General features: G+C 42.1%; 1 protein-coding gene across 1 annotated transcript in view; it reads right to left on the reverse strand.

Moving 5' to 3' along the window:
• Positions 1-558: 558 nt before the first annotated feature.
• The window catches only part of LOC141057190 (kinesin-like protein KIF19), a 95,436-nt gene continuing 72,040 nt past the window's right edge, over positions 559-23,954 (reverse strand). The window contains exons 18-20 of the mRNA XM_073553733.1: positions 20,564-20,783; positions 20,267-20,374; positions 559-862 (exon numbers count right to left, since the gene is read on the reverse strand). Of these exons, the coding sequence (XP_073409834.1) occupies positions 753-862; positions 20,267-20,374; positions 20,564-20,783 (438 nt within the window). The 3' untranslated portion in view covers positions 559-752. The remainder of the gene's footprint in view (positions 863-20,266; positions 20,375-20,563; positions 20,784-23,954) is intronic.

Below are 23,954 nucleotides of genomic sequence, written 5' to 3' on the forward strand. Positions count from 1 at the left end.
ATGCCCAAGATACAAGTTAAAAACATCTTACCTACCCCAAAATGGTATCAATAAAAACCACAGCTCACAACACAAGAAAAGCAAGTCCTTACACAACTCCACTGATAGAAAAATCCATAAAAGTTACGAGTCTCGAAAAATGGCAACACTAATAAAAAAATTTTGTTTTTAAAAAGTTCAAAAAAAATTTTAGACACTGAAAAATAAAAAATTAACCTTATTAGTTTGATATTGCTGTAATCATACTGACCTGGAAAATCATTTTGGTAGGTCATTTTTACTGGACTATGAACGCCATAAAAAAACAAAAAAAACAAAAAACAATTGCAGAATTGTGGGTCTTTTCACTTTTTAATATAATTGGATTTTTTGATTCCCGTGTTTCAGTACATTACAAGATAAAATGAATGGAGTCACCTTAAACTACAGCTCGTCCTGCAAAAAAATATGGCCTCATAAATAAAAATAATAATAATAAAAAAGCCCTCATACAACAATAATAACAGGAAAAAAAAGTTATGATTCCTGGGAGAAGTGGAGTGAAAAGACAAACCAGAATGTTTCTCTTCATTGACAGCAAGCAGAGAGCTTGGAAATTATGAAACAAATTTGAGCACAGTATTTAGGAAATTTCCCATATCATGCCCAATGGTAAAATAGACTCCGTTCATCTCATGTTTTTAGGTTTTATTTTATAAGACATTTCAGTTTTGCATCTTTCAAAGATTCTTGGCGGTTTTGTTACAGTCCGGTTATTTTCTCCATTTCTCGGGTCTTGATGGGTTTTTACCGGCGGTGCTCGTGTGCTGGCGATTTCCAGGAACTGCTGTTCTGGTTTTGCCAGGTGTGATTTCTCCTGGACCTATGAAATGACGAAAAATGAGTATATAGTATAATGCAAGACATATTACAGACAAGGGGGTTATCTGACAATCAGAACCCAATTTTAGGTCCAAGGGTCTTGTGATAATTAAAGGCTAAGGAATGAATGCGGGAGACCCCCCATATATAAGGATCAGCACTGATATATTAGTGCAGCACTAAATAAACGTAAATCAATCGCCTGCGGGTGGCGCTAGACGAGGAATAATGCAGAGGATCGGTCCACCAGGGCTCGTTCATATGAGCGTATGATTGGTCCATGTGCCGTCCTGCGAGCCCCATGGACCGTACACATTGAGCATGAAGACCCTGACCCATGATGGCCAGTGTCCTGGTGACCACAGAGCTGCAGACCTGACTGTCCCGGGTTTTAGTACAGCGGTCTGAACCCGGCATTATGTACTTACATTTCAAAACGGATCTGTCAGCAGATTTCACATTACAAACTAAATAGATCTCTTAGACCTGATGAGGCGGGTGTACTAACTTTTGAAAATCCACATCAGACTAGTTGTATAATTTGTAAATGATTTTTTTAAGCATGGACTCAGAAAATACTTATTACTATTCTTCAATGGAAATAAGTACACCGGCCTCATGAGGACTAAGAGATCAATATAACACCTTAACCCTCCATGACGGATATCCGTTACAGAATAGTTCGGGGGGTGCAGCGCGGTCTCAGGAGGTGATAGTGGTTGGTTCCTAGAGGATTCTGAACACTTTGTTTAGTAAGAAGACTCTAGTTAATACTAACAAAATGTTTAATAACATTTTCCTATAATACTTTACTATTTTCCGTCATTACATTTCTCATAAGAGGTTATTTCCTCATGTTCTCCTTTCCACAAACTTTCTCCCCAAATAAGAAGAGAAGAACCCTCCACCAACCACTTATCAATCTAATTACTTTGTAATAAGTAGTAATTCTTTGTTGTACTTTGTTACATTTTGTTTGGCTGTTATTTGCTCTGTATTACAGGTTCTTTAGTCTAATTCATAGACATTGTGACGTACATACATACTCTATACCTTTAGGCTATGTGCACACGTAGCTTTTGGTCCTGCAGATTTTTCCGTGCGGGATTTAGAAAAATCTGCAGGTAAATTCTCAGGTCAAAAGACCTGCGGATTAGCCTGCGGAATCCGCACAAAGAATTAACATGCTGCAGATTTGAGCCCACAGCAAATCCGCGCGGAAAAATCCGCAGCATGTGCACAGCGTTTTTCAGTTTAACATTGAAAACAATGGTACTGTACAACACACCTAAATCTGCTGCGGACCCGCAGAGCCTGAAACGCTGCGGATCCGCAGCAAAATCCGCACCGTGTGCACATAGCCTAAAGTGAATCCAAAACAAACTTCTACTCTTCACGGTTTCACCATGAGCATTAAACTCATGACATATAATGTAAGGGTGTGTGCACACGCTGCGGATTCTGCTGCGGATCCGCAGCGTTTTTGGCCCTGCGGATCCGCAGCAGTTTCTGCTGCGTTGTACAGTACCTTTATTTTCTATGGAAAATGAAAACCGCTGTGCACATGCTGCGGATTTTTCCACACGGATTTTCTGTGGTTTTAAATCCGCAGCATGTCACTTCTTTGTGCGGAATCTGCAGCGGTTTCACATCTGCTCCATTACCAGGTGTCAAACCGCAGGGGGAAACCGCAAGCTAATCCGCAGATAAAATGCGGGTCTTTTGACCTGCGGATTTACCTGCAGATTTAGCCAAATCCGCGTGGAAAAATCCGGAGCACAATCCGCAACGTGTGCACTTACCCTAAAGGTGCTTGAATAGTCCAAAAATAAAAGGTTTACATTGTGGAGAGAAATAAACAAGTCACGTGCCGACTTAATATGCATCCTAGAATCCAAATTTATGAAAGATAACAACCATCCTAAATTCTCCCACAAAAACTTTCCCCACATTTTTTAGTCTAAAAATCCCAAAAAGAAAAAGGGGGGTTCTCACTATCATTAAAAAACACTATCTCATTCAAATTCGTTGAAGAACACAAAGATACCAAGGGAAGAGTCCACATACTAATCTGTCACTTAAACAATCGACTGTGTACGAAAGTCAACACTTGTGCCCCCAACAATGGCCAGCTAAGGTTCATGGACAAACTTCTAAAGAAGGTCACCTCAATCAAAGGAGACTTAATCAGGAGACTTCAGCATAGTCCCTGACGGCCACCTAGATTCCTCACCAACAAACAGACACAAGTCCACCACCCTCAACAATTGGTTGCCCCAAAACAAGCTCTTTGACATCTTTAGGTCCATCAACACCACATCTATTGAATACACACACTTTTCTGATGTTCATCAGTCGGCTTCACGCATTGATCTGATGATTACAGATATATTCACCCTGCCAAAGTTTAAAAAAGTTCCCATTGAAACCAAAACAACTTCTGATCACTCCCCAGTTACAGGAGAATGAAGACTAGGTGCCCCTTTCTTGTGTAACTCTAATCTTTTACATAATCCCACCCATAAAGATACTATTGAATCTTCCTTAAAATACTACTTTGAAGACAATAGCTCTGAAACAATTGATCCATTATTCGATGGTGTGTCCACAAAGCCGTCACAAAGAGGTATAATAATGCAGCTATCTTCCAGAGGAAAAAAAAATATCAGGGCCAAAATCGTTAACCGTCAATCTCGAATAAAAATTAAAGAATCAACACAACGTAATCTTCTCTCCCCTTCAACAGAGACACAATCGAAAATCCTGAAACTCAGGCAAGAACTAAAATCTACAATAGTCTCATTTTATGATTTGACAATAAAATCATCCAAATACAAAATGTATTCGTCCCTAAACAAGCCAACCAGATTCATGACGAATCGAATTAAGAAGAAAAGACAAAACAATAGAATAAATAAAATCATATCCCCAAATGGCACATCCCTATCACACACCAAGATATAGCAGACACATTTGCTAATTATGACCACAACCTATATAGCATAAATCTACACCCATCCTCCCCCCAACCAGATAAAACACCTATTGAATCCTTTTTGTCATCCATTAATCTTCCCAAACTACCCCCCGAAAGACCTGGAATCATTAACATCTCCTTTCACAATCGAAGAAATAGAGGAAAATATTCAACACTTAAAACCTTTCAAATCCCCTGGCCCTGACGGCTTCAGCAACGAATATTATAGAATTTTTAATAAGATTTTATCCCCTCACTTATTCCAAATTTTTTATCTGGCATCTTCTTCAGGATCTTTCCTTGCAGAGATGCTGGAGGCCACCATTATTCTGATCCCCAAACCCAAAGGAGATTTGGACAAAGTTACTAACTATAGACCAATCTCCTTAATTAATTCAGATATAAAGATCTACTCAAAAATCATGGCTAATAGACTAAAAGTTCCCCCCACAATTAATCAACAATGACCCAATCGGTTTTGTTAAAGGACGTCAATCTACAGACTGTATGAGAAGAATTATTAACATTATTACATTGATAAACTCTTCTAAACTTCCCACAGCCATATTCACTCTCGATGCTGTAAAAGCATTCAATCGACTCAACTGGGACTTTTTAAAACTATCACTTGTCAAATTCATCTTCAACGAGAAATTTATATAATCTATAATGGCTTTATACTCTAATCCTAGAGCCAGAATCTATTCTAACAATCATATTTCTAACCCATTTTCAATCACCAATGGTACCAGGCAGGGTTGCCCCCTCTCCCCCCTGCTATTTATAATAGCCATGGAACCTCTGGCCCAATCAATTAGACCAAATCACAACATAAAAGGAGTTGAGACACCATCACATCAGTGTAAAATTAGCTTATTCGTGGACAACTTAATTTTAACCCTATCTGACCCAATAAACTCAATTAAAGAGCTTCAAAACGCCCTTAAACTCTTTTCAGACTTATCCTATTTCAAAATAAATGAGGATAAATAAAAAATCCTCCACTTTCACCTAAGCGACATCCAAATCAAAGATAAGTCATCTTTAAAGGGAATCTGTCACCCTTTTTTTTGGACTATGAGCTGCCGGCACCGCCATCAGGGGCTTATCTACAGCATTCTGTAATGCTGTAGATAAGCCCCTGATGTAACCTGAAAGATAAGAAAAAGGGTTAGATTATACTCACCGGGAGGGCGGTCCGGTCCGATGGGTGTCTCGGTCCGGTCCGACGCCTCCCATCTTCATATGATGCTGTCCTCTTCTTTCCTTCCTGTCGTGGCTCCGGCGCAGGCACACTGCTCTGCCCTGTTGAGGGCAGAGCAGAATACTGCAGTGCGCCGGCGCCAGACCTCTCCCGACACCTGCGCACTGTAGGAATCTGGTCTGCCCTCAACAGGGCAGAGCATTGCGCCTGCGCCGGAGCCATGACAGGAAGGGAAGAAGAGGACGTCATCGTATGAAGATGGGAGGCGCCGGACCGGACCGGACGGTGACACCCACGGACCGGACCGGACGCAGGGGTGAGTATAATCTAACTCTTTTTTCTAATCTTTCAGGTTACATCGGGGGGCTTATCTACAGCATTACAGAATGCTGTAGATAAGCCCCTGATGTCAATGTCGGCAGCTCATAGTCCAAAAAAAGGGTGACAGATTCCCTTTAAGCTGGGCAGACAAAGAAATTACATATCTCGGTATTACGATTGCAAAAAAATCCCAACTCTTTAATTCCCTCAAACCTGAACGCCCTAATTAACACCATTACTAGGGATTTCTCCATCTATGGAGATAGAGATCTCTCATGGTGGGGCAAATCCTTAACAGTTAAAATTTTTATTCTTTAGAGCCCTTCCTCTTACAATTTCAACCTCTTACCTAACAAGCATCCAGTCCTTAATCAATTCCTTCATTTGGAACATTTAAAAAAGCCAGAATTCTTACTAATATCCTTTACAAAAAAAACTATTTGGGGGTCTAGGCCACCCAAATATCTCGGAATATTATTTTGCTAATCTTATCAAACAAAGTATTTACTGGCTGTCCCACGAAGAACCTCCGGCATGGCTAGACTTGGAAATTGCATTAAATAATAACAGACCTCGGCGAGATTTATTATTTAAACATGTGCTACATAAAAGCCCTTATACGCACAACCACCCCATCTTCCCCGCCTCCCTACACGCGTGGAAAAAATTATCCCATCCCAAGAAAGGAACAGACAAAATTAGCACCCTGAAAAAAAACTCCCATTATCTCTCATACTAGCTTTTCACAATCTCATGCTCCCTTCACTTTGGCCAGAACATGGCATAAAGAAACTAAAAGACATTTATGACGGGATAAATTTCTATTCCTTTGGCGACTTAAAGACCAATTTTAATCTTCCCTCATCAGCATTCTTATAAAATGTGATACTAAAAAATCAGATTCAGGACTTTCTCCATTAAAAAAAACCTAATTTTTGGAAGCAACAATAAACCTTTTAAGCAACATCAATCATAATATTTTCTGGAGCTGTAAGAGCATAATACAATTGGTTCAACAAAGACAATGAGGTGGTTAAAAATTCTTACAAGGCGGGGGCGAGGCCTAAGACTGTCATGGAGTGAGAGGTGCAGTCTATGAGCTCTGAGGAACTTTTCCCTAAAGCGACATCCATTCCTGCAAACAAGTGATTTTTATTATCCATCCATTCAAGAGACATCACAAGCTCATCATCTAGAGCAAAATAAGCCCAATATTGTGCAAATTGGTAACGTTTGGACTTAAGGTACTGTCACACTAAGGCTAGTTTCACATTTACGTTTCGGGGCGCAGCGACGGCCAGCGCACGGCCGCCGCTAAGCCCCACCCCTGCCGCGTCCCCTCCGATAGCTCCGCCTCCGGGCGCATGACGCTGCATGCGTCCCCTATCTTTATCACTGAGGATGCAGGCCGTGCGCAGTATGCGTTTGGCGGCACCTGCGTCCTTTTGACGGTGCACCGACCAGAGCCAAATGCAACCTGTTGCAATTTGGTTGCGCTCGGCGCACCATCAAAAGGATGCAGGCGCCGCCAAACGCATACTGCGCACGGCCTGCGCCCTCAGTAATAAAGATAGGCGATGCATGATGCGTGCAGCGTCATGCGCTCGGAGGCGGAGCTATCGGAGGGGGCGTGGCAGGGGCGGGGCTTAGTGGCGGCCATGCACAGGCCGACGCTGCGGTCTTTAACGCAAATGTGAAACCGGCCTAAGCGATATCGCTAGCAATATCGCTATAACTTGTGACGTTATAGCGATATTGCTAGCGACATCGCTGTGTCTGATACTTACCTACGACCCGCTCCCCCGCTGGTTATCAATGATCGCGCCAGAACGTTCAGGACCGCTTCTCGTCGTCAGCTTCCTGTGGAGAGACGTGCGACACGTGGAGCCGGGCGGGAGGACGCATGATCGCCTGGTGTGACAGGTAAGTAGCGACCCCCGTCCTCTGCGATGTCGCTGGTGAGATCTGCCTGTGTGGCAGCTCACTAGCGACCTCTTAGTGATGTACCAGCGATCCTGACCGCACCATATCGCTGGTCGGGATCGCTGGTGCATCGCTAAGTGTGACAGTACCTTTATACCGGCTCCAGCCTGAGGGAGGCCTGCTAGGCCGCATTTCTGAGGCCTAATTACCTCATATGCTACAGCAGCCCTTTATTGTACCTATGAGCCTGCCAGAAGTTTACATCTAAGTTCCTGACATAGTGAACACCAACCGCTGTCATCAGTGAGCTCCACTCAGAAGCAAGTAAACCCCCGCCTGGGCCTTGCGTTCCCCGGTTTAAATGGGGTAGTGACCCCTGTATTCTGCTGGGGATATAAGCGCACATCTATAGAAACAGCTGAGAAGAGTCGCAACTGCTGTTAAAAAAGTGGCTGATAACTGCGAGACCATAAGGAAAACAGCTTTCTCATACAGTAGCGGTATCAAATTTCAATAAGCTCAGGATAAGAGGGGTTACTGCCACAATCATCTCTACCAATATATATGAGTGCACTATATAAATAACCCCTCAATACCACCGATATTGCTTTAAAATCACTTAAAGGGGACGCACTTTTTATAGTTTTATATTCACAAGGAAAAGTGGCTGATAACTGCGAGGCCACAAGGATAATAGCTTTCTCTTACAGCGGAGGTATCAAATTTCAATAAGCTCTGAATAAGGCCGCTTTCACACTTCAGGCTTTCGGTATCCGGCATGGTGCGGCGAAAAACCGGACTGCCGGATCCGGCACCTGTTACGACCAGATCCGGCTTTTTCCACGTGCTGTTTCATTGCTGCCGCAATACGCCGGAAGGCAATGCGGTGCGTCCGTTTTTTTCCGGATCCGAAGAAAATAACAGGTCCGGCGTCTGGAAAAAACGTTGCATGCAACGTTTTTTCCCAACGCCGGAACGGTTTTTCACACTGCGCATGCCCGGAAGACCTTCTCTGCCAGGAATATATCCGGCAGAAAGAAGGATCCGGTGTCTGCGTATGCGGCCGGATCCGGCAGTCCGGTTTTTCGCCGCCCCATGCCGGATACCGAAAGCCTGAAGTGTGAAAGCGGCCTAAGAGGGATTACTACCACAAACATCTCTACCAACATATATGAGTGTACTATATAATTAACCCCTCAATACCATAGATACTGCTGTGAAATCATTTAGAGGGGGCGCACCTTTTATAGTTATATATTCACAGGATCATTGACCCCTTGAAATCTCTATCTCTGAGTCAAAGGGGTCATTTATCCTAAAAAATTTAAGACATAATTTGTCTTGTATAGAACACCAGACCTGACAAAACCCACAAATTGGATTTCATCTTTCATATTGGATCCATTTAAAGGGGTCATATTATCTACAACAACTCATTTATTTTTGAGCACGTGAGCGCTTCGTTTTCTTATCCATAGGCTATCATCACTGAATACAGTTTGAAAGCAGCAAGACTCAGTCTGTCTACCGCATCTACCTACTACCACAAGATAGAACACATCTGGATACCCAGGTTAATCCTTTGTTTTCAGGTTTCTCTGCAGAGACTGCGCTCAATTTCTAATACCATACCAATTGGTCCCCTTAACCCCCTAAAAATTCTAATACCATATTAATTGGACAACCCATTTTTATTTATTCTTTTTATTTTATTATTATAATACCATAATAGTTGGTCATTTGTTTCCACGTTGGTTGATATATTCACCTAACCTTATACCAAACTAGTTGGTCATCTGATACCATATTGCTTGGTTTAAACTTCTAATACCGTATTGACTGGTTCTAGGCTTGATTCCCTCATACCCGCAAACAGTAAATGTCCCAGAAAAATTCAAAATCATCCATCCCTTTAAGAGCTCAAAAGCAAAAAGGCCTTTACCGCAATCTTTCAATGGATGCAATTAACACTCTGAGCCCTACCAAATCAAGGTCTCCCATAAAAGGAGATGAAAACCTACTCTCTAACAAAACTTTAAAATCAAATCAGACAAATAACAGTGGTAAAACACCAAATGAACGAACCAAAGCAACAATTTCTTCCTCCAAAATAACAGATGACATGGACACCTCCATTTCATCAAAGAGAAAAGTCCCAGGAGAATGGGGGGTAAAACCTCTCTTACAATATAACTCAACAAGTGAAGAATCGGATAACTCTTCTCTCTCTTCACCAAACCTCAGCCCTGAAAAATCAAAGTTTAAAAAAGGAGAGCCAGAAATTGAATACCCTAATTCAAATGACAAAAATTCCATTGAGCTATATATAGCTAGTCTCGCTGACAAAATCAATAATAGCCTAAAAATCACATTGAATAACCAAACTAAGATTTTCCAAGAAACACTTGAAATATTCCACAAAAAATTGGAAAACCAGGAAACCAGATTGATAGATGTAGAGGAAAAATTAAACTCCACCCAAAAAGGAAACCAAGAAATAAAGAAAGAGTTACTCAACCTAAAAACAAAATTGGCAGACTTGGAGGACAGAAATCGGAGAAACAATTTAAAAATTAGAGGAATTCCTGAGTCTGTCTCTCCCAATAATTTCGCTGACTACACAAAGAAAGTGTTCAAGAAAATTATCCCATCTTTAACTGACCAGGACCTCATAATTGACAGGATCCATAGACTTCCTAAACCGCCTAACATCCCTAAGGAGGCACCAAGAGACACAATAATGAGAGTTCACTTCTTCCACATAAAAGATCAATTGCTAAATTGTGTCAGACAAAAAGGTGGGTTCCCTGAACCCTATAACCACTTGAGATTTTATGCGGATCTCTCCAAAGATACAATTGAAGGTAGGAAAGCATTCAAGATCATAATGGTACCTCTAAGAGACAATAGGATTTCATATAAATGGGGTTTCCCCCTTAAGCTCCTTGTCCATTTCAAGGGAAAAACGACAGCCCTACTTTCTCCAAAAGATGGTATGGAATTCTTGAAAGCAAACAAAATCCCTCATCGCGACAAAACTACAGCCTCTGACGACTCCAAAGGCACCACCTGAAATAATCTTGATTCTCCTCAAGGCCTAATCTTGTCATTCAGGCTATCAGTCTTAAAGTTTCACATGAGGTTCTAAAGTCTCTTTGTTTCTACTGTTAGAGAAGTTCCTTAGAGCTTGCTACCAAAAACTTTCCCCCACACTAAAGTAGAATCCACAGGAGTGGATTCCTTCTGGAGGACCTTGTTCGGTTTTAGTATTATTTGCTAAAGTTATATTTGCTTGTCATACTGTATATATTTTATCTGAGCAATTTCAGATACAGTTTGATTTAAATTTTCAGGTTTTTTTTTTATCCAAAGTAGTCCATCAGGTGCAATCTACACAAAATGAAACTAAAATTGATGACGTACAATGTCAGAGGGCTTAACAGCCCAAGAAAGAGATTCATAATTCACAATGAGTTGAATTGCTCTCATTCTGACATTGTGTGCCTTCAAGAATCGAAATTCAAGCATAATTCTCATCCCAACTTTCTAGACAAAAACTTTCCTAACATTTTTGAATCTTCCGGTCCAAAGAAAAAGGCAGGGGTAATAACATTAATTAAAAACTCTCTTTCCTTCGAACTTTTGGATGAGGTCAAAGACGAAAAAAGGTCATTTTCACATCCTGATTTGTAATCTAAATCAAGTCACATATACAATAGCGAATGTATACGCCCCCAACAGAGGCCAAATTAAATTCCTTAATAAGCTTATGAAAAAAATAAATGCAATTAAAAAAGGTACTCTACTAATTGCTGGCGATTTCAATATCGTTCCAGACGGCAAAATGGACTCCACAGCAACAAATAGAAACAAATCTGAAACGCTCAGCAAATGGTTGCATACAAACGAATTGTTCGACGTTTTTCGATGTCTAAATTTGACCTCAATTGAATTTAGTCATTTCTCTGACCCACATCATTCAGCCTCTAGGATAGACTTAATTTTGTCAGATGTTTTCTCTCTCCCTAAGTTCTCAAGTATTTCTATTTCGCCAAAAACGATATCTGACCATTCTCCAGTCATTGGTGAATTTTCAGAAGGCGCTCCAATCAGCAAACATTGTCTTTGGAAATGTAATTCCTCACTTTTCAATTCCCCTACCTTAAATATTGAAATTTCCACAGCAATTAAAAACTACTTCAATGAAAACGACTCAAACCTTGTGGACCCATTCATTTGTTGGAATGCCCATAAGGCAGTTCTGAGGGGAGTCTTAATCTACATCTCTTCTAGAATGAAAAAACATAAACAGAGAGAAAATTGTCAATATACAAAATCAAATCAAAACCAAAGAGTCAAACCAAGCAAAAAGATCATCTCCCTGCCCCATCATTCAATCCGAGCTTTCAAAACTCAGACAAGACATGAGAGCCATAATCTTCTCATTCTATGATTCTGCCTTAAAATCATCAAAATTAAAACAATATGAAAATCTCAATAAGCCTTCAAAATATATGACGAACAGACTTCAAAAGCTCAGGATAAGAAGCAGAATAAAATAACTTCTCCAAAAGGTGAGTCACGAAATCATCCCCAAGATATTGTAAAGTCATTTGCAAACTACTATCAAGACCTATACAACATCAACCAGACTAGCCCCCATCTCCAACCAAACAAATCCGAAATTGATGCATTTTTAAAATCAGTGACTCTCCCTAAACTTAACAGCGATGACACAGAATACCTCACCTCTCCTTTTACTGACAAAGAAGTCTTGGATACCATATATAACCATCTTAAATCGCCAGGCCCAGACGGGTTCAACAATGATTATTATAGAACATTTGGTAATCTATTAACCCCTCATCTAGCAAAAGTCTTTAACGCAGCCTCGAAAAGTGGTCGTTTTCCTGATGAAATGCTGGAAGCAACCATCATAGTTATCCCCAAGCCTAATTCGGACACAACCCAAATGAAAAATTACAGGCCTATATCCCTTATCGATAGCAATCTGAAACTTTGCGCTAAAATAATTGCAAATAGATTAAACCAATTTTTACCCAAGCTTATACTAAATGACCATATTGGTTTTATAAAAAAACAAACAGTTGACGGCACAAGAAGGCTTATCAATCTAATAAAATTAATAAAATCTACTAAAACAAAAGCCACTATAATATCCCTAGATGCCGAAAAGGCGTTTGACCGCCTCAATTGGAAGTACCTTCAAGCAGTTCTACATAAATTCGGTTTTCATTCCCAATTCTTAACAACCATAATGGCACTTTACTCAAACCCCAAAGCAAGAGTTTATGCCATTAATAACCTCTCTCAGTCATTTAAAATAACTAGTGCCACCCGTCAGGGTTGTCCCCTATCGCCCCTACTTTTTGTCCTGGCCATAGAGCCTTTGGCCCAATTGATTAGGGATGACACAGAAATTAGAGGTTTAAAGGTGGACACTAGAGAGTTTAAAATCAGCCTTTATGCTGATGACATAATCATTTCTATCTCTAATCTCATGATTCCCTGATAAAAATCCAAAAGCTTCTCCAAGCCTTCTCAAAAATGTCCTACTTTAGAATTAACCAAACAAAATCAAAAATTCTCCCTTTCAATTTATCAATTCTGAGATAGAGGAGATAAAAAAAAAATCAATCCCTGGTCTTGGACAGATAATAATCTCACATATCTTGGCATAGACTTTTGCAAAAATATTGACTCCTTAATTCCCAACAATCTTGACTCCTTGCTTAAAAATATCTCGGATGGCTTCAACATATATAGAGATGGGGAACTATCATGGTGGGGGAAAATCATGACTTTTAAGTCATATGTATTGCCGAAGATTTTATATTTGCTCAGGTCACTCCCAATAAAAATATCGACTTCTCTTCTAACTAGTTTACAAAATAAAATCAACTCCTTCATCTGGGGAAACAAGAAACCCAGAATTGCAAAAAATATTCTATATAATAGTAAAAGATATGGAGGAGCTGGACTTCCTAATATCTCGGCATACTATTACGCCAACTTAATAAAGCAGAGTCTTCATTGGTGGCCGCATTTAGAACCCCCTGCCTGGTATGACCATTTCAATAATAACAAATCTCTAAATCTACTCATCCTAGACCAAATACTACTAAGAAAAGACATTACAAACTCTCATCCTATCTTCCAACCCATACTGGGTGCATGGAAAAAATTCTCTAAACCTAAAAGGGGTCACAATAACTTTGATTCTCTAAAAAATCTTACACTTAATGTCATTTGCTCGTCATTGAAACACATCATAGACCCTCTATGGGAGAAATTAGGGATAAAGAAACTCAAAGACTTGAGTGAAGGACCGGCTTTGTCACCCAATTAGTCTCCTAAAAAAACAGTTTAACATTCCTTCCTCTTCATTTTGTCAGTATCTGGTTTTGAAAAATCATATTGATAAGTTTCTTCTCAAAAATTCTCGTATCTCTGAACCAGCAGTAAACTTGGTCAATAATATTGATCACAGTATATTCTGGAGTATGGAATTCATATATAAATGTTTAAACAAAAGCTATGAATTTGACAAAAACCCATAACATAATAAAATGGGAGGCTGAACTTCACTTAAGTCTTGATCCTTCTGAATGGGAAAAAGCTTGTACCATTTCTTACTCTGCCACAGCTTCAATGTCCTTACAAGAATGCCACCATAAAATTCTTACTAGATGGTATTATACACCTGCCAAACTTTCCAAAATAAACCAAGAACATTCTTCAACCTGTTGGAGAAACTGTGGGCAATATGGGAGCTTAATTCACATCTTTTGGCATTGTCCTATTATTAAGTCGCTTTGGAAAAATATTAATAAACTCAAACTCAATACTTTCAAAAAAGATTCACCTCTCTCCTCAATTGGCACTTCTATCGTTGAACTCAGATCAGATAGACCCTACCTTAAAACCTCTTGTTATCCACATCTTATTAGTTACTAAAAATGCTTTGGCCTATTACTGGAAAAAGCCTGACCCGCCATCGAATCAAAATATTATTGAAAAAGTTAGCCTTCACAAAGAATTTGAACGTAAGCTAGCCATGTTAAACAACTCCTATGACAAATTTACAGTATAAAGAAATGGACTCGTTGGATAGAACTATATCCTTGAACCCCTATGGGCTACAATATATATATTTTTTTTTTAAATATATATACATATATACCATGTTAGTTGGTCATTCGATTTAACATTGGTCGATATATTCACCTAATCTAATACCATATCGGTTGGTCAACTACTATTTATATATTAGAATTGATATAGAATACGTGTACATATGTAGACATCGTCTCTATTCATTTTAAGCCATTCTGCGTCATGGCATGTTTGTATTAACAATGTTTAAAAAAGTTTGTTCCCTATTCCCTCCTGGTACTCCCTTGTTCCCCCCTCTTGCCCTCCCTCTCCATCTCCCTCCCAACCCCCCCTTCTCCCCTTCCTTTCCCTTATAAATTCCAAAACCAATAAAAAAAGTTTGGAAAAAAAAAATTCTTACAAGGCAAGATGGGAGTCAGATCTAAAAGTGTTCTACCAACCTGAAAAATGGGAGAATGCGTTAACCTATTCATACGCTTCAAATATTTCAATGTCACTCCAAGAATCGTGTTTCAAACTTTTATCTGGATGGTACTACGCCCCTGCCGGGTTATCCCACATAAACCCAAATCACTGCCCTTCATGTTGGAGAAATTGTGGCCATTATGGGCCCAAACCGTGGGCCCAGAAATCCATCCCTGTGATAAGTATAGCGTGGCACTACCGCAGGGTGCACAAGTAGGTTACCCAGACCCAAATGAATAGCAAATAGTAACTTGGCACTCAACTTGAATGATCCTTTTTGAAAGAAAATTTTATTATGTGCAGTCTCAGAAACGTTTCGGCCCACAACAGGCCTTCGTCGGTCTGCCGACTGATGTCACAGTGTGGTGACTAAATGCAGGTCCAAAATTTCATATATATTGATTCCTGCTATCAAGGTTGGTGCAAGTGTGCACTGTGCACTCACATGATACTCTTTGCGTTTGGGCTGGTAAACTAGCCTGACTCAATATATATTGATTTTGGTGCGGTATCTAACTCCTTGGATTCAAATTAGGATGACAGCTGTCATACAAGCGGTGGATACCGCGTATTGATCTACACACCCCAACCGACCTCCACAAGTTTAAGGGGTTACCACTACATTGATTACACCGCTTATCTTGTGCTCCCTCTCAGCTACAGTCCTGGATGGACCTCTGGTTCAAGAGCACTTAGTTTTTCATATCAAACGCCTGTCTTATATGGCCAAGCATCTCACAAGGTGCATCATCCTAATTTGAATCCAAGGAGTTAGATACTGCACCAAAATCAATATATATTGAGTCTGGCTAGTTTACCAGTCCATACGCAAACAGTATCAAGTGAGTGCACAGTGCACACCTGCACCAACCTTGATAGCAGGAATCAATATATACGAAATTTTGGACCTGCATTTAGTCACCACACTGTGACATCAGTCGGCAGACCGACGAAGGCCTGTTGTGGGCCGAAACGTCTCTGAGACTGCACATAATAAAATTTTCTTTCAAAAAGGATCATTCAAGTTGAGTGCCAAGTTACTATCAGAAATCCATCCCTGACCCATCACTCGAGTATGCACCTTACTGTTTGAATCACTTGATTTGCTCTAATTGTTTTTCTCATGTAACATCATTGCACATAATTATCATTATTTCTCATACAGTGTAGATAAACGTCATGAATCTCTGAGTTCTCCTTTAGTTGTGACCCTCCCCTCCTCTCCCAATTTTCCCCATCCCCCCATCTCTCCCCTTCCCAATTACCTCATAATGTCTATATGTCTTGTTAATAATAAAAATATTGGAAAAGGAGGTGATGGTGGTTGTGATATACAGTCGTCAACAGCGGACTTGGATCAGATTTCTGCCATTAACCCCTTAGAGTGGAGCTGTCACTCACTGACAGCAGCGTTTAAGCCAAGAGATCAATCACTGACAGCAGCATTTAAGCAATGCGGATCCTGCCCCAGAGTCTCAATCCGGGCACCCATCACCTCCCCTCCCACCCTCGCATTGGATGTGTTGTAGCAGATGAAAGACCCCCCCCATGGACACTATCTTGGCTCTGCTGTGATTAGGACTATATTATATTAATAGAATACTTAAGTTGTAGTATTTAATACAAGTGATCAAACAATTGCAGGTTCAAGCCCCCCCCCCTCTGTGAGGACTAAAAATAAAAAATGAACAGTAAAAAAAAAAAATATTTGATTAAAAAAATCCAAATCACCCATTTTTCCCCCAGTTAAAAAAAATAAAATACATAATAATAATAAATAATAAATTAAGCACATACAGCATTACTGATCTGTGAACATTAAAATGGTTCAATGTGAAAAAAAAGTTTTATCGTAAAATTTTTTAAAAATATTTTTTACATATTTTCGGCCTATTTTAATTTTTTGTTTTTCAAAGTTTTCAGTACATTGCCCGGTAAAGTGAATGGACTCATTAAAATCTTCAAAACACAGGTCCGTATACGTTTCTGTAGATGGTCGCGGAAGAAGGGAAGGAAAAAACGAAAGCGTAAGATTGAAGGGGTGGGGGAGCCTTGTCCTTCAAGGGTTAATGTCGCATACAGTTTATATGGTGGAACAAAAATGAATGGTTTCTTGATCGTTCCCTAGGACTTTTTTGGCCCACGTCAGTTCCTCAGGAGTTTATCGTATGCATTACATAATGATAGTCGGGACAAAGACTTTTAAGCCGCTTAACACTGGAAACATCTGTGAGCGTCATAATAACTCCGGGGACGCCGCTACCTGTGTCATAAAATATTCACAGCCCTGGTTGTTGTTTTCAGGGGGTTTTATATTGATTGGCGTCACGGATCTATTAGGAGATTAACAGTAAGGAGAAAGCTTACATGTTCAGTGGCGGAGCGGATTTACACATCCATTGTGCCATGATCCTAATTAATATTTAAAGAGTATCCGTCGTTTCATATTTTTAATCACAAATTAAGAAAATAAATTTTATAATATCACTTATCAGAGAAATCTTCTTTCTTCTGCTGGATTGATCATCCATTCGCAAATCAAGGGTAAAATGTGTATTCAGTGAAAACAGATTTTCCCATTATTGAGGTAGGAGATGACAGTTGGTGCTTATAAGATTTTATGAAGAAGGAGGAGCCAGAGGAAGAAACAAACATTATGCAGCAAGTTCTCCTGACACTAGACACACTTTAAATGAGCTGTCCAGCTTTAGGGATAATCTTCCAGTCATTTTTTTTCTTACTGAAATGCACGTATTTGAAGCCAAAAGTCATTTTTGACATTGGGTTTCACAGAAATTTTTGCACAATTTGCTTTCTGCTGGATGTTTGTTTTTCTGCACATTCAATTTTTATTTGTTGATGTCCTCTCCAGCGCTGCTGCTCTCCTGCGCTTTGTCTCCCCAGTGCTGCTGCTCTCCTGTGCTTTGTCTCCCCAGTGCTGCTGCTCTCCTGTGCTTTGTCTCCCCAGCGCTGCTGCTCTCCTGTGCTTTGTCTCCCCAGCGCTGCTGCTCTCCTGTTCTTTGTCTCTCCAGCGCTGCTGCTCTCCTGTTTTGTCTTTACAGCGCTGCTGCTCTCCTGTGCTTTGTCTTTCCAATGCTGCTGCTCTCCTGTTCTTTGTCTCCCCAGCGCTGCTGCTCTCCTGTGCTTTGTCTATCCAGCGCTGCTGCTCTCCTGTGCTTTGTCTATCCAGCGCTGCTGCTCTCCTGTGCTTTGTCTTTCCAGCGCTGTTGCTCTCCTGTGCTTTGTCTTTCCAGCGCTGCTGCTCTCCTGTTCTTTGTCTCTCCAGCGCTGCTGCTCTCCTGTTCTTTGTCTCTCCAGCGCTGCTGCTCTCCTGTTCTTTGTCTTTCCAGCGCTGCTGCTCTCCTGTTTTGTCTTTACAGCGCTGCTGCTCTCCTGTGCTTTGTCTTTCCAATGCTGCTGCTCTCCTGTGCTTTGTCTTTCCAATGCTGCTGCTCTCCTGTGCTTTGTCTCTCCAGCGCTGCTGCTCTCCTGTTCTTTGTCTCTCCAGCGCTGCTGCTCTCCTGTTCTTTGTCTTTCCAGCGCTGCTGCTCTCCTGTTTTGTCTTTACAGTGCTGCTGCTCTCCTGTGCTTTGTCTTTCCAATGCTGCTGCTCTCCTGTGCTTTGTCTTTCCAATGCTGCTGCTCTCCTGTGCTTTGTCTTTCCAATGCTGCTGCTCTCCTGTGCTTTGTCTATCCAGCGCTGCTGCTCTCCTGTGCTTTGTCTTTACAGCGCTGCTGCTCTCCTGTGCTTTGTCTCCCCAGTGCTGCTGCTCTCCTGTGCTTTGTCTCCCCAGTGCTGCTGCTCTCCTGTGCTTTGTCTTTCCAATGCTGCTGCTCTCCTGTGCTTTGTCTCCCCAGCGCTGCTGCTCTCCTGTGCTTTGTCTCTCCAATGCTGCTGCTCTCCTGTGCTTTGTCTCCCCAGCGCTGCTGCTCTCCTGCGCTTTGTTTTTCCAGCGCTGCTGCTCTCCTGTGCTTGGTTTTTCCAATGCTGCTGCTCTCCTGTGCTTTGTTTTTCCAACGCTGCTGCTCTCCTGTGCATTGTCTCCCCAGCGCTGCTGCTCTCCTGTGCTTTGTCTCCCCAGCGCTACTGCTGTCCTGTTCTTTGTCTCTCCAGTGCTGCTGCTCTCCTGTGCATTGTCTTTCCAGCGCTGCTGCTCTCCTGTGCTCAGACTCTCCAGCGTTGCTGCTCTCCTGTGCTTAGACTCTCCAGCGTTGCTGCTCTCCTGTGCTTTGTCTTTCTAGCGCTGCTGCTCTCCTGTGCATTGTCTTTCCAGCGCTGCTGCTCTCCTGTGCATTGTCTTTCCAGCGCTTCTGCACTCTTGTGCTTTGTCTATCCAGTGCTGCTGCTCTCCTGTGCTCAGACTCTCCAGCGCTGCTGCTCTCCTGTGCTCAGACTCTCCAGCGCTGCTGCTCTCCTGTGCATTGTCTCTCCAGCGCTGCTGCTCTCCTGTGCATTGTCTTTCCAGCGCTGCTGCTCTCATTTCTCTGGCTCCCCAGCGTTGCTGCTTTTCTGTGCTCAGACTCGCCAGAGTTGCTGCTCTCCTGTGCTCTGGCTCACCAGCGCTGTTGCTCTCCTGTTCCCTAGCTCTCCAGCATTACTCCTCTTCTGTGCTCTGTCTCTCCAGCACTGCTCCTCGCCTGCGCTCCAGCTCTCCACTGCTACTCCTCTCCTTTGCTCCAACTCTCCAGCTCTGCTCCCCTCCCATGCTCAGACTCTCCAGCGCTATTGCTCTCTTATGCTCTGGCTCTTCAGTACTGCTCCTCTCCTGTGCTCCAGCTTTCCAATGCTGATAGTCTCCGGTGTTCCGACTTTCACCCGCTGCTGCTTTCCTGTCCTCTGGCACTCCTGTAGCAGGATGAGACGCGACAACTACAGAGTTTTCATCATGGTCACAGACAAGTCTCGTCTCTGGAGAACACGCTAAACATGGCTGTGGCTTTCTCAGTGGGCGTTTACTGTTTCCCCTCTATGATGAAGCTGTGTTTTAATTGGCAAGCATCATAGAGGAATTCCTCTGGTATACGCCTGGTTGATTGATGGTTATATTTTCATATTGGGTGCCCCTTATTACCAGAGGGCATAACTTTTGAATGGAGGGGCATAGGAAAGAAAATTACTCCAGGATCAATGGTACCTAGTTTAAATGAAAAAAAACAAAAACAAAACAGTGATGGGTCCTTTTTACACCAAGAAAATTGACAAATTATATAATAGGTGATTTTTGTTTTTCTTAATGTTTTCAGATCACATGCATGCTCGGGCAATCTGAGCGTCGCTTGCATGGTTCGGGAAAGATAGCTGCCGACCAAATGAGCTAATTTAATAGAAGCAAATGCGGTCAATCAGAACATAAAGTGAAGGATAACGATTCTCTGACCTTTCACTCTCTTCTGTAGCACTGGGCCTTTTTCTATTCCAGCATTGATCTGCTGGATCATACTGGGAGGTGTCCGGCTGACCTGAAGAACTTGAATAGGGCCTTCCACTGAGAAGATAAATAAATCATATATTTATGTATTTGTTCAGAGTTTCTTGTAAAAATCTGCCGAAATTACATCCACAGTGTCTCTAGGAGCTAGACCCCCCCTGGCTCACACAGCCCCCCTATAGCTGCGCTCTCCATACATAACAGTCTATCATGAGGCTCATTACAGACCGGAAGGAATGAACTGACCGGATTGATCATCGCTGTTCTCCTGCATCCGGGTAGGTGGTGGCACCATCTCAGGAACACTCGTCTTCACCTTGGGCCTCACATAGGTCTTAGTATTTAGCACACTCTTGTCTTTAGAGGTAGTCCTTGTTGGTTTGGTTGGAAAACCAGAAGAAGGTGATGTCTGGTGACTTCTATCAGGGTTTACTCTGCGTATACTGTGCGGCTGTACGTGCGTCGTCTGAAAGAAAGTTTCAGCCACACAGAGGTAGTCACAAGAAGCCATCATACATTACATATGGGTCATTTCTAGAAAGTTCTTAGGAAAAAGCCCACCTCTGGGACCTATAAGATCAACAGGACGAAGGGGCAGCAATATTTATAGCGCCTGTACTGAAAATCAGACACTAAGTGAAGGGAGGGTCAGCGTGGTGTTCTGCGATCATTGGAGGTGCCGAGGAATGGGAAACCTGCCATATACTGGCTGCTAGTCTTTTTCCATACACTAGAGACATGTCTAGACAGAGAGTTGATGATAGATACAGTTGTGCTCAAAAGTTTACTTACCCCGGCAGAATTTTTGCTTTCTTGGCCTTTTTTCAGAGAATATGAATGATAACACCAAAACTTTTTCTCCACTCATGGTTAGTGGTTGGGTGAAGACATTTATTGTGTTTTCTCTTTTTAAATCATAATGGCAACCCAAAACATCCAAATGACCCTGATCAAAAGTTTACATACCCAAAAGTTTTCGTGTTATCATTCATATTCTCTGAAAAAAGGCCAAGGCGGCAAAAATTCTGCCGGTGTATGTAAACTTTTGAGCACAACTGTAGATAGATAGCTCAATAATAGATAAATAGATAGATAGGTAGATACATGGGCTTAGCCACCGTGGGGCAGAGGTGGGCAAGTGCCCCCCCTAGAAACATGGGCGTGCCGCACGTGCACCTATCATGATAAGGCCACCCGGTCTGCCGGCCCTTTAAAAGGTGCTTGGCTGCGACGCACATACAGTAGGGGTAAGGGGTTAAGAACGTTCTTTGTCTGCGGAGAGAGCGCGCTCTGCTCTCCCGCCCCTGGCTGCAGGTCTGCTGCAGCAGTTGGTTGTGAGGTGTGAGCGCTGCAGCCTCCCTACCCGCGTGTGCCTGGTGCCTGCCCTGCCTGCTGCAATCGCGAGGCGCAGGTATAATCATCACATTCTGATCAGTGACGACGGTCTCTCTGGGACTGGGTGAGTGAGTCACCCAGACTGAGTGTATACTATAATACTAATAATTGACAGTAAAATACATCAGCCCAGCCCCCAGCTGTAAATACAGGTGCTGGGCAGGAGTTGGTGACGTACAGTCATGGCCAAAAGTTTTGAGAATGACACAAATATTGTATTTTCACATGATCTGCTGCCCTCTGGTTTTTATGTGTGTTTGTCAGATGTTTTTATCACATACAGAAATATAATTGCAATCATATTATGAGTAACAAAAGGTTATATTGACAGTTAGAATGAGTTAATGCAGCAAGTCAATATTTGCAGTGTTGACCCTTCTTCTTCAGGACCTCAGCAATTCTCCCTGGCATGCTCTCAATCAACTTCTGGATCAAATCCTGACTGATAGCAGTCCATTCTTGCAAAATCAATGCTTTTATTTTGTCTGAATTTGAAGGTTTTTGTTTGTCCACCCGTCTCTTGATGATTGACCACAAGTTCTCAATGGGATTAAGATCTGGGGAGTTTCCAGGCCATGGTCCCAAAATCTCTATGTTTTGTTCCCTGAGCCATTTAGTTATCACCTTTGCTTTATGGCAAGGTGCGACATCATGTTGAAAAAGGCATTGTTGATCGCCAAACTGCTCTTGGACGGTTGGGAGAAGTTGCTCTTGGAGGACATTCTGGTACCATTCTTTATTCATGGCTGTGTTTTTAGGCAAGACAGAGAGAGAGCCCATTCCCTTGGCTGAGAAGCAACCCCACACATGAATGGTTTCAGGATGCTTGACAGTTGGCATGAGACAAGACTGGTGGTAGCGCTCACCTGGTCTTCTCCGAATAAGCCGTTTTCCAGATGTCCCAAACAATTGAAAAGGTGATTCATCAGAGAAAATGACTTTACCCCAGTCCTCAGCAGTCCACTCCCTGTACCTCTTGCAGAATATCAGTCTGTCCATGATGTTTTTTCTGGAGAGAAGTGGCTTCTTTGCTGCCCTCCTTGAGACCAGGCCTTGCTCCAAGAGTCTCTGCCTCACAGTGCGTGCAGATGCACTCACACCTGCCTGCTGCCATTCCTGAGCAAGCTCTGCACTGCTGGTAGCCTGATCCCGCAGCTGAAACACTTTTAAGAGACGATCCTGGTGCTTGCTGGTCTTTCTTGGGCGCCCTGGAGCCTTTTTGGCAACAAGGGAACCTCTTTCCTTGAAGTTCTTGATGATGCGATAGATTGTTGACTGAGGTGCAATCTTCCTAGCTGCGATATTCTTCCCTGTTAGGCCATTTTTGTGCAGTGCAATGATGACTGCACGTGTTTCTTTAGAGATAACCATGGTTAACAGAAGAGAAACAATGATGCCAAGCACCAGCCTCCTTTTAAAGTGTCCAGTGGTGTCATTCTTACTTAATCATGATAGATTGATCTCCAGCCCTGTCCTCATCAACACCCACACCTGTGTTAATGGAGCAATCACTGAAACGATGTTAGCTGGTCCTTTTAAGGCAGGGCTGCAATGATGTTGAAATGTGTTTTGGGGGATAAAGTTCATTTTCTAGGCAAATATTGACTTTGCAAGTAATTGCTGTTAAGCTGATCACTCTTTATAACATTCTGGAGTATATGCAAATTGCCATTAGAAAAAATGAAGCAGCAGACTTTGTAAAAATTAATATTTGTGTCATTCTCAAAACTTTTGGCCATGACTGTATACAGGTGTTGGGCTCAGGGCTGGGCTGGTGGCATATACAGGTGCTGGGCTGGGGCTAGTGACTTATACAGGTGCTGTGAACATAAGGATGAGTGACCTCATGGAGATCAACATCCAACACTGCGGAGACACCATCACATGTTTCTCAACGCAGTGATCTAGAGCAATGCCCCCATCCCTTATGGGAAATATGCAAAAGCATGTAAATCAACAGCCGCGGAGACACCATCACATGTTTCTCAACGCAAGCAATGACTAGCCAGGTCTTTCCCCGGGAAGGAACAACCACGGGAAGGGCAGTCTCCAATGAAGGAAACTACCTATGCCAAAACATGGTATCCATCCACAAACAGCTGTTTCGGGGTATTGCCCCTCATCAGTGTGGAGTAGGAAACTGGCTAGTAGGAGCAATGCCTAGTGAAAGGCTATGAACATAAGGATGAGTGACCTCATGGAGATCAACATCCAACACTGCGGAGACACCATCACATGTTTC

The sequence above is a fragment of the Dendrobates tinctorius genome, unplaced genomic scaffold (genome assembly GCF_039654945.1).
Source record: "Dendrobates tinctorius isolate UK_male_01 unplaced genomic scaffold, ASM3965494v1 ptg000202l, whole genome shotgun sequence".
Taxonomy (NCBI): Eukaryota; Metazoa; Chordata; class Amphibia; order Anura; family Dendrobatidae; genus Dendrobates; species Dendrobates tinctorius.